General features: G+C 39.2%; 1 protein-coding gene across 1 annotated transcript; it reads right to left on the bottom strand.

Moving 5' to 3' along the window:
• Window positions 1-1,337: 1,337 nt before the first annotated feature.
• On the bottom strand, window positions 1,338-1,820 carry LOC118647090. The gene has a single exon (XM_036291319.1). The coding sequence runs from the start codon at window positions 1,818-1,820 to the stop codon at window positions 1,338-1,340; it is 483 nt and encodes a 160-aa protein (XP_036147212.1).
• Between the last annotated feature and the right edge of the window lie 10,469 nt (window positions 1,821-12,289).

Below are 12,289 nucleotides of genomic sequence, written 5' to 3'. Positions count from 1 at the left end.
TTTTTTGATGTTTTCTTTTTGCTTGTCCGACGTTTACGCGATGCCGACTTTGTTGCCGCGAAGCGACCAGCGTGACTAACGAAGGAGAACTGAAGCGGCAGCTTTTTCGGCGATATTTTATATCCCGATCCCTTCATTAGATTTTTAATTTTCTCTTCTGCTTTTCTTTTGAGATTTCCTTGAGATTCTTTGAATCGATTTCTGAGTGCCTCCTTCAAAGGAGTATTATTTTTAACGTCATCTATCACATTAATACCTGCACGTAAAGCTTCTTTACCGATCGCACGTACACCTTTACTCAAGTAAGGAAGTGCTTTCTGAATAATCCACCGAGAAAACTCGCGATTCCGTGTCCGCGCTGATATGGCGAACCGACGAAAACTCGTGGTATCCCTCCCCCACGGCCGTCTGCTGAATTATAATATCCTTCCTCCTCTGGTACCATATTAATGACTTATTAATTTTTACTTTTAACGTTCAAGTTACTGATAACATCTAAAGTGCAACGTCACCGTTAACGTTCCGGATTGAAATGGTATACTTTTACCAAGTGCGTCTTTTATATCTATTTCGATCGTACGGAAATTCGTTTTTCATAAAGGTATGTAATGTGAAGGAGAAAAATATGTCGTCTGATTCGCACCGTACGTGTAATTAGACGCGTCCAATGGTATCGGAACTATTCGAAGAAGAGGAGACTTGACATCACCGGTTATGTAAGGTTCGCAAATATCACAATAAACGAACGTTTTATCGGGGATTCCTCGTATCAGACTATGAGGTTCTTTACTCCAGAAAGCCAAATCAGGTTTATTAATGATAAGAAATTTTACTGTATAGAAATCTTTTGTGGAATTAGGTTTTAATGCCGTGAGCTCTGTGTAAAAATATCCTTTCTTGGAAAGCAGCATGTTTGCGCAACGGAATATTTTCAAAAGATTGTCGGAAACGTTTAAATAATGATTTTTTTCACATTTGTTTGCACATTCGAGGCTGATAAAAGTTTTAAATCCTTCCTCTGTACGAGCTTCAAAATGAAAATGCGAGCCGGCCTTTCTACACGTGGAATTAATTGTGGAAAAAAGTTCGTTGATATCTTTGTAAATACCATTTGGTATTACAGCTTCAGTCGATGTTATATTAATGTCTTTCTTGTCTTTGTCCTTCGGATCAATATCGACGAATTTGAGGGTGTTTTCACCGTGATTTACGTGAAGGAAAGTATTAGGAAATTGAATCTACTAAGCCCGACTTCCCATTCGCCATGCAAAGATAAAGTCTGTGGTAATTGTGTGGTGAAAGATGACGTCTTATTATGCAGAAAATGTCTCATACTGCTATTGCTCGGAAGAACGATGTAAAATTGGTCCTTCCGCATCTTGAAGAGTAATTAAATTCGAAGCGGGTATCCAACTGTCGAACTTACTGGGATAACCACGCCAGTGGATCAGCACCTGCTTATTTTTCCCGTAGCCTTTACTTTTTATTACTCGATCGACGATAAACTCGTCCTCCCGCAAATTCTTCTCGACTCGAGCTAATTCCTGTTCATAAAAAATACCGTCTATGACTTCACCCGCTAAATCACTCAGTTCGTATACGCGAGGTTTTCGCCACTCGAGAACACGGTGAATACGAAATATCTCTTCGCTCCAACCTGCCCCGTATCCTTTCTCGAAGGTAGCTTTTGCTCTACTGACGCGAACGAGATCTCCAACGCGGTATTTAGCTTTACGACTTTGATTTTTAAAGTTCCATCGACGAAATATATTTTCACGTGCGATTCGTGCGTTTTCTCTCGTCACGATCGTCGGTTGCATTTTAGTGGAAGAGTGACGGGTATGATTGTACGCACGAACGATATCTTGCAAAACGTCAATGTAACGTCGTGTATTTTTATGCGTAAAGTACCGCTACATTCTCTCCTTCAACGACCTATTAAAACATTCAACGATCGCCTTGATGTCGGGATTCCGCGTTACTTGAAAACGGATATCGTTTTCTTTCAAAAACTTTTGCACTGTTTGCGCGACAAATTCTTTGCCTTTGTCTGTTTGCAGGTATACGGGTGAGCGTCCTTCGCTTCTTGAGAGTACACGTTGAAAAGCTTTTATTACGCTATTGCTCGTTTTGTCCCGCAACGGCTCTACCCAGACAAATATCCGTTGTAACTTTTGAGATTCCGCAGTTCGATCAAATCGGCTTCCCACACGTCGTCGATATTTGTTACATTGTAATGCAAACGTGGAAACATTCGCCGTAAAGGTCTGTGTAGCGTGTACGCGTCTTGTGATTGGAGCCAGCGCGTGACTTCGTTACGCGAAAAATCTGGTTTAATAGCATGTGTTAGATTATCTACAGCGGAATAACCCGTGTAATGCGACGGATCGTAATAGATTTTTTCAAGTTCTGACATTATTGCTTCTTCACCGTACTCCAATTTAGTAAGCGCCTTTTTGGAGGTGAACGTATTATATTAGGCGTGGTACTCGCAAAAGACTGTAATCTCACGTTTATTGAAGATGCGTAGACTGCTTTTAATAATTCTTTATTTCCCACCAGTGCCGTACGTGTATTTAAGCTAAGCAGTAATCGGGCGAACTGATCTCTTCCCGTTGCTTTCACGGTTTTTCTTTCACGCACCGCGTCCTTTATCAGTTCGGTTATATCGGAATCTTTCACGACGTTGCCGTCTATAGTCACGATACCCTGCTCGTCCCAATTTAATCTGTCGGGTACCGCTTCGTCTTGCAAATGACGCATTAGCATACGAGCTTGTGTGCGATAAGTTTTCGGGACCGTTTCCAATATTTCTTCGATACTTTTTAACGCATGAATATTACGAATTACTTTTTGGGTTTTTTCCTTTACAGTATCTGTGTCACTAGTCCGAGGGTGTTTGTCTGAAATTGGCGAAGTTTCGTGAAATACGATCGTTGAATCGTCGTCGTCGTCATAGTCATTGTCGTCGTCGTTGTCGTCAGCGTCACCCTCGTCTCCTTCTTCAGCTCGCGTATCGTTGCTAGTGTTTTCATCCGCACTCCGAACGGCTATTCGCTTGCGCGCTACTCGGATAAGATGAAGATACCGCCAAAGTGCCTCCTTGTACATTTTCCATCTTTTATCCATGTTGCGTGGCCATGACGAATTAAGCACGCGACTCATCTCCGCATCGAGCCGAGTCAACGGAGTTCCAGGGGTTCGTACAGAATTATTATCTCCGGTGATGTTTCCTGAACTTTGCGACAGCGAATTCTCCATTGGTTCCACTGACAGTTGCTGTTGCTGTTGTTGTTGTATTTTCTCTGTTGAGATTTTCTATAGAAATCATGATCTTTTTTTTGTCTTTTTCCATCGCTCTGTGATTTTACCCTCCGATAAAATGAGATAATAAAGCTGATAATATGAGGACAATAATATAGGGTAAAAATCCTCCTCGTTGTAACAATAGCTTTCTTTTAGACTTCCAGTTACCGCGTTTTTTTGCGATACGTCGTAGGGTCGTTTTATATTTCGACAGTCGTTTTTTTTCGCGTTGTTTGAGTGGGACGTTACCGTTGAGAGTATTAAAAACGCATTCGTGGATACAGCGAATAAATTTTCGTCCGCGGTTCGAAGAAAAGCTGCCCGTTGGTTTTTGTTCAGATGACACACGTCCTCGAGAAGACAGACGTTTCTCTTTCCGATCGAACGTCTGGCAATTTTCGCTGCACTATCGGTACAAATGTTACGCTTCTCCTTCATCGCGTGCGTGCATGCGAGTTACACGACTGACTCGCGGCAACAGCGTTTCACAGTTTTTATACGCTTCCGTTGGAAAACAATCTACGCGATACGTATACGTAATGTCGCTATCGTTGGAAAAGATACACGTCCGGAATCGAAATTCGTCAGGAGTCGATTGTTTCAAGTCGAACAACAAATAACCGTGTGGTTTCGACGTGGCGTCGTAGTATGCCTCTTCAACAAACTTTGGGTCGTCGGGATAAACCTGTCGTGCTAAATGTCGAATTTGCGCGCGATCGCGAGGATTTTTGAAAACCACGATGTAATTAGCGTTGAGAGATAAGTCGCGTTGTCCGCGTCCCTGATGGAAGAGATTTTGTGAGATGAGAATGACGCTGAGATTTTTGTGATGACTGCCCTTGGTAAAAAGATCTACGATCACGTCACTCGACGATGATTCTCTCATAAGATCGTCGATTATGATCGTCAGTTCGGATATTATAATCTTCAGTTTCAGATTATCATTTCGGGATAAGCGGATCGTTCGAGAAATCCTCCGGGCGTGGTAATCCCTCGCGAAATTCAATTATATTTTTCTTCGTCGCTGCAACATTGTTTAGCGTGTTCTCTTCTTTTACACTCGCATCGTATTGTAATTAACGATAAGCCTCTTGCCACTCCGCGTAATAAAACAAAACTCGTTCGAAACGTACGTCGGACATGTGCGACAAATACCGGAAAAAAGTTTTCACAAAAATCGTTTTCCCACAACCAGTGGGACCGCAAACGATCGACGTCCAAGGATGTTTCCAGCGCACGTCCATTTTGCGTAATGAGCCGTTTGATTTTTTTACGTGACTTTAAAAAGAAAAATGAAATTAGTAGGAATAATAATTTTCGCTTTTTTGAAATAAGTAAATTAAATTTTTTTAAAGTTAGAGATAATTTCATCAGCGCGGGGGGCGGCGGCGGCGGCGGTGGCGACACGCTCGTGTCAGCGTACCCCCGCGCATGCTAGCCGAAACAAAGGCACCGCGGCCGACGAAATTAGCTGATTCGGGCCGCGGTGCAGCGTGTACGTACATAAGCTTATCGACGCTAAAGTTCTTACACGTGAGCGGCATCGCGGCTAACAATCTGATTGGCGATGACGCTAAAAAGAAACGGGAGATAAAAGTGCGGAATTTTTGTTTTCAAGTAAAACTTTTTCTTTTTCTAAAATTTACCTAAAATGTAAAATTAGAAATGTTTTAATTTCAACTTTTTTATTTTATGGCTAATAAACATTTTTATGTACAAATATAAAATTTTTATTATACAAAAAAAACTTAAAATCTAACATTGTACACTTTTTACAAAAACTTTTTACAAAAACTTATTTACACTATTTTTAGTTTTACATACTTGTTACAAAAATTTTACAAAATATATTTATTTACATTATTTACATTTTTCACAAAATTTTACAAAAGATATTTGTACAATTTTTTTACAAAAACTACAAAATTTACAAGTTTTTTTATGCACTAATGGACGGAAAATTCTCGGTTATCACTCATTTTTAAAACTAGTCAGGGGGATAGAAGAAATTATATCTACATGTTAATAAAACTATACGGGAACGAATAGCACTTATTGATAAATCTGCGTTTTAGCAATAACGGCGCACAGGATTTTTTTCCGGTCCGTGTCACAATTTTGTGAAACGCTGTACGCCGAATTGCATTAAAACGCAGTTTTACCACGCCATTCCTTCCCGTTGTCTCTTCCTCCTCTTCTTCTACCCCCGATATTAAATTACTTATAGTATGGAAATTTAAGAGCTTAGAATTATTATAATTTAAAGTTATACCCTTTACTTTACAGACCTCGTGGATGTTTCCTTGCGGCGTACGAACCACATACGCATAAAATTTCGGTCCTCCTGATACAAACGACTCGATAAAGCTACCGCTGCCATAGCTTTCGAGTTCATCCGTCATGTCACCTAAAAAGTTACCCGTACGCGGTTCGTACTCGTTTGGAACACCAGAACTTAAATAAATACACGAGTCTGTATCGCAATATAAAGCTCTTTTGTCTAATTTTTCTAAGTAATTATATAATACAAGCCTCGCCTGTGCCGTCGTATAGGCAGCGATAACGACGTTTGTTATCAACGAGGCTATGACCGCTTCCTCGCGTAGCCGCCACGAAACGTACATTACCTCGTCGTTGACGGGTAATATACCGGTTATTTCGTGTTCAGGACTCGTGAGCAAAGTGACAAAATGATGAAACGTTTGCACGATCTCGGTCTTAGGCAGATTAGCTTGTTGACCGAATTTTCCCCAAAAGGAATTTAAGCACAGCTTAGCGACCGAACGAAGGCCAGAATTTCGTGCGATATTATTTTTTTTAAGAACGATACCCTCGGTTTTCTCGTACTCCCGAAGGTAACGTTCCTTAGCCTCGTCGTCCTGGCATTTGCTCGGCCACCCGCTGGCTTCTTGCTTTAATTGCAAGAAAGTATTTATGTATTCGGCAAACAAGCCACCCTGCCGAGTACCGGGGTCGTATCTCGTGACATTATATTGCCAAATTTTGCTCACTTCCGTCACGAAATAACCGTTCTCGACAGCCTTGCGCAATTCGCAGGACACCCATGTACCCTCGAATTCACGATCGGAGGGAGAATCGTGAGTGCAGGGTAACGTCGAGAAGGTTTCGCAGCAACTACGGCATAGTCCGAATATTAATTTCCCGTTAACGCGATAGGGGAGCACCGGATGATATAGATCGCGCGGTGGGAGTACTTTACAGCGGACAAGACCCTCTACATTATCAAAATTAAAATTCGGTGCTGTCCCGATTAATCTACCGCATTCTTCACCAATGTAAATATCGGGATGACCAATCGGGAAAGCACCGGTTTTCAATACGTAAGGGTACAAAAAACATACGTCGACGTAAGGCATTTTCTCTGTACCCTTAACTTCGTAGTGGGTCGCGATGTTCTCAGTACGGCCGCCGTAAAATGCCTCGCGTGGATTGAGAGGTGCGAGTTTCAATAGTGCGTGATTTTCAAAATAAGTTTGCATTTCCCGATTTTCTCGCACCTCTCGATCAAAGTCGCACTCCCACTTTTCGGTCACGCGATATCCTAGTCTTTGAAGACGCCATGTCTGCGCGAGAGTTCGCTCGTAACGCGTGTCAATGGTGTCTTCGGGATTCGCGGATAAAAGTGTACGATCATGATTAACGCGAAAGCAACTTGGGCACCCGTGCCAAAAACAACCGTGGAATTGTAAAATGTAACGTCGTGTCTCGTTAGCAGTCTCCGTCTCGTAATACCCGTCAACAGTCGCGCCTGCAATTACATGCTCGCGTCCTCGGCCCGCGTGAATGACCGGATGACCGAGCTCGCGCTCCATCCACACAAGCCAACGCAGAGCTTTCTGCGATTGCTTGTCTGCGTTTCTGTATCCCTTCGACGGAATCACGCCTATTTCATCACTGCGTAGAAAGTTTTTACAAAAAACTTTCATACACGTTGATGCGATAGTCGTGCATTCTTCGAAGGGGCACACGTCACCGCGCTCCAGAAAAATTTTTCTGAATTCCATACACGCGCGCCGAAGAATGACGACGTCGTTACGGCAGTAGCGAACAATTTCGCGTTGGAAATCAAAGTTGTAACCTTCGTTAGACATCTTTGAGTGCCAAGCTAAAAATTGTTTCCGTTCTTCCGGTTTCATTTGATTGGGACAAAAATATCGAATGTCGGGTAAAAGTCCGACATACGTCTGGTTTTCGATCGTATTGAAAAGATGAGGAAATACACCTTTATCCGACGTATCCCTCAGCCCGAAAGTCTTGGGTAATTCGGATAAACGCATGGGCATGTAATTTACGCTGTCTATAAATTTAACATGCCCAAGCGTTATCACGATTATTTTTGTCCCGTTCAAAATTAACTCGGGTTTTTCTGTCATTTCTGTCTTTTCTACTAAATATTTTAATATGAATTGCGCGTCAAATGCTTTCGCGTTATGCGCGATACAGATGATCTTTTCGAAACATTTCGTCGATCAAGTTACGAAATCAACGAATTGTTTCACAGGATCATCTCGAAACACACATTCGCGTATCCCACACCAACGACAGCGCGTCGCGTCTTCCTCTAGCGCGGAGCATGCTTCGCAAACTTGATGCGCGACGCAGAGAGTTGGTACGTGAAGATAGGTGTCTTCACTACCTTGTAGCAGCTCGTCTTGACGTGTTTCAAAGTCATAAAACACAAACGCGACGAGACCTTTGCTACGACTGTTCGTCCATTCGTCGTTATCTTTGTTACGCACAACCTCTATCCGTTTATCCGTACTCGTACCCTCGCCAGGATCTTCGACTACGGTTTTGCGGCGAAGAGGTTGCGTGTAACATTGATGATTCGACGGACGGAGCGAGCGGCACGTCTTGTAATATGTCTCGTCGCATTTATGTTCCGTCCCCGATTTGACAAATCGCCCACATCCGTCGCAAACTTTAACAGAATCGCAAACGGATGCGTGAGATTTGCTGTCATATGAGTTGACTTCGCGATGTCGATTATAACACGCTTGCCCGAAAAAGCTGCGTTTACATTTCCCGCATCTGACGAGCATCGCATCGTAATTTTCACAATGCGATGCTGCGTAACACCGTGGACATTTTTTCGCGCAACGGTGCCCCTTATCCGGACGATAGCCTACGTTACACGCGACACAGTACCCTCCGCGTGAACCGGCTGCGGCTTTTAAATTTAAAATTGGATTGTAGTGACGCGAACGCTCGTAGTACATTATGTTAAGACAATACGAGGATTTGCGTCCTAACGACCCTAGTAACGCGGAGCCGTCGTACAACGGTTTCTCACCACGCCCGAAAGTATTAAAGTTATAAACTAAAATTGCAATATTTTCGGGTAGGAGAAACCGTTAAAAGCGTTCAATTTGTGGAATTCCGCATCCCTCTTCGGGGATTACGACACCTGCGTTACGCACTAATTCTAACGCTAATTCACGCTGTAACGCAGATGTCCGACATCTAACTAGGTTCCACGTTCTATGTAATTCTCTCTCGCGCGCGTTTCCCCGCTGACAATGTATCCGTGATACCACCAAAGCGCGAGGGAGGGGCACACAAATTATCGGTGTTATTAATTTGTAAAATTGAACGCTTCGAGTGATAATTTATTTGATGAGCGACCTAACGGAACTGTGACATTGAAGACGCTCACCAAAAAATTTTGCGCCACATCCATTCCGCCGGCACTTTGCGCTACTGAACTCACGAGGTGCCAAATGTCCTCGGGAGTTAAGTCTCGCGCCGGACGGAATGATAAGCCGGCCGGTCCATGCGATAGCTCCGCCGAATAAAAAGTTAATCCGACGTAATCGGTCGGAGCGCTCGAGCGTAAAATGTACGCGTGTAATTCGCGGAATGTGTTTTCTAGCCATTGTATGGCATTCGCGCCATCAGGAATCGGTCGTATTGAAAATGACGCTTCCCTCCCAAGCGTCCTAAAATTTTTAAAGCGCCGAGAATTTTCCGCTCTTACAAGGGAACGGACAGAACTGTCCCTCACCGATTTTAATGAGCTTTGGATATGTTGTAGAACATAAAAAAATATTACACCCATATTTTTTTTTATCTGCGTATCTCGACGTTTAGGGGTTGAAACCACCTCTCGAAAATGACGCATTTTTTCGTTTTTTGCGAATATCTTTGAAAATACAAGGTTTATGAAAAAATGTTCTATACGAAAGTTTTATGGCATTTTATATTCTTTACAATAGTATATTTATATTTTTTAAAATTTTAAATTTTTTTAATTTATTCCACCCCCACCCCTTTTTTTCAACATTTAAAAAATTTTGTAAGGACAAAAATTAAAGAGCATTAAAAGCTGAATCCACCCATATATAATAACATATGGGTTCCATCATTCTCAATTATTAGCAAAACGAGATAGTAATCTCGCGCTATAGATGCCGCGCTAGAAGTAGTGTTGCGTTATTTCTTTAGTCGCGTCACACTCAATAACTGCCTCTTCTGCGTATATTTTTATATTAAAACATAAAAATGGATTAATCTTAATTATATAATACGCAACGTATTACACGATATAAAGCATAAGTGCATATATATAACAAAAGTAGCATATATACGTATGTGCCTACGTACATTTTCATTGTTACAAATGCGAATATAAATTAATATGAAGCAAAATATTTTTTAACATTTAAAACTGCAAATACAATATAATGAAATATATAATATCAAGAGAAAAATATAAAACATAAACTGCAATAACTATTTGCATAATTATATTATTTACACTATATGCACGTAGCACGCTCTGATAATAAAGATAATATAAGTATATACGTATGTGCCTACGTACATTTTCATTGTTACAAATGCGAATATAAATTAATATGAAGCAAAATATTTACAAGAGAAAATATACATGCGTGTTTAATATGTGAAATGTGTTTACGTTTTTATAAATTTGCAAAAAATTGTATGGGGATCAAATATCTCCTTCCTATTACTAATGGATATTTTACTGAAGCCTCACGTGATACGCTTGCGCGAAAACAACCGGTCCCTTTATCAACACTGATATTAAAGTTATTTGTCCGTGTCGTATGCAAAATGTATATACATCCGTATAAATGTATTTTCAAACTTCAAATTAAATTAAATTATATACTTATATACTTATATTATCTTTATTATCAGAGCGTGCTACGTGCATATAGTGTAAATAATATAATTATGCAAATAGTTATTGCAGTTTATGTTTTATATTTTTCTCTTGATATTATATATTTCGTTATATTGTATTTGCAGTTTTAAATGTTAAAAAATATTTTGCTTTATATTAATTTATATTCGCATTTGTAACAATGAAAATGTACGTAGGCACATACGTATATATGCTACTTTTGTTATATATATGCACTTATGCTTTATATCGTGTAATACGTTGCGTATTATATAATTAAGATTAATCCATTTTTATGTTTTAATATAAAAATATACGCAGAAGAGGCAGTTATTGAGTGTGACGCGACTAAAGAAATAACGCAACACTACTTCTAGCGCGGCATCTATAGCGCGAGATTACTATCTCGTTTTGCTAATAATTGAGAATGATGGAACCCATATGTTATTATATATGGGTAGATTCAGCTTTTAATGCTATTTAATTTTTGTCCTTACAAAATTTTTTAAATGTTGAAAAAAAGGGGGTGGGGGTGGAATAAATTAAAAAAATTTAAAATTTAAAAAAATATAAATATACTATTGTAAAGAATATAAAATGCCATAAAACTTTCGTATAGAACATTTTTTCATAAACCTTGTATTTTCAAAGATATTCGCAAAAAACGAAAAAATGCGTCATTTTCGAGGGGTGGTTTCAACCCCTAAACGTCGAGATACGCAGATAAAAAAAAATATGGGTCGAATATTTTTTTATGTTCTACAACATATTCAAAGCTCATTAAAATCGGTGAGGGACAGTTCTGTCCGTTCCCTTGTTAGTACTATATACTTAAGTTCACTATCCGGCGATTGTCGACGATGTTGATGCTACTGTTCTTGTTGCCGATGTTGTGGCGCTCAGCATAATTTTCTTCTTCCTCCTCCTCTGTTTCATTGCCACTTAAGTAGCCTCCTCGTCGTTGTCGTCAATAGTTCGCCCAACACCGGCACCGATTTGTACTAAATAATATAATTTTTTGGTGGCAAACGAGAAGGAAAATGTCAAAATTTTTAAATCAGTTAATTAATCAGCACATCGAGAAGTATTAATTTAAATTTTTATTTACGTAATAAATTTATATAAAAAATTATAAGTTAAATTTGACAGAATAATAATAATTTATAAGATTATTCTTTTTCAATTTTTATCGTATTTAAAAATTTATTTTAAGTTTTAATGCAACACAATTATTTTAATTTAATATATTTAATAAAGCTTATACATTTTTTGTTCTTTTTTATAAAACTAGTTTATTATATTAAAAAATTTATATTTTTTCCCACGATATTAAAATTGTTAAATCAATCAAATATAAATTTTTTAATGTAAAAAAGGGTTCTTACATAGCCTTTTTATTTATATAAATTTACTTATTCCGTTAAATTAAATTTTTATTTCAAGGTAAATAAAACATTTTCAAATAAATACGTATGCTGAATATAATATTTAATAAAATTTATAAAATACATTTTTTTTATTTTATTTATTTTTTTATTAATTGTATAATATTATTAAATGGTAATGAATTTTTATGTGATAAAAATAAACTCGACAATGTGTATGTGTGTGTGCGTGCGTGCGTGCGTGCGTGCGTGCGTACGTACGTGCGTGCGTGTGAGTGAGTGTGTGAGATGTCGTAGTTCCCCGAACCTAATATTAAACTAGGACCTCCGGTACCTCCATTCCGCGTTCCTAAAAAAATTCGCGGATTTGAGAGAGTGATTTCTATCAAATTAAAATTATATTTTTAAAATTATATTTAATTCTATA

The sequence above is a fragment of the Monomorium pharaonis genome, chromosome 1 (assembly GCF_013373865.1).
Source record: "Monomorium pharaonis isolate MP-MQ-018 chromosome 1, ASM1337386v2, whole genome shotgun sequence".
Classification (NCBI taxonomy): domain Eukaryota; kingdom Metazoa; phylum Arthropoda; class Insecta; order Hymenoptera; family Formicidae; genus Monomorium; species Monomorium pharaonis.
Note: the sequence above shows the minus strand (reverse complement) of the source record. Positions and strands in the feature narration are given on the sequence as shown.

Bases quoted from the DNA above. Each gene is read 5' to 3' on its own strand.
- LOC118647090 (XM_036291319.1), bottom strand. From the start codon at position 1,820: ATGCAACCGACGATCGTGACGAGAGAAAACGCACGAATCGCACGTGAA.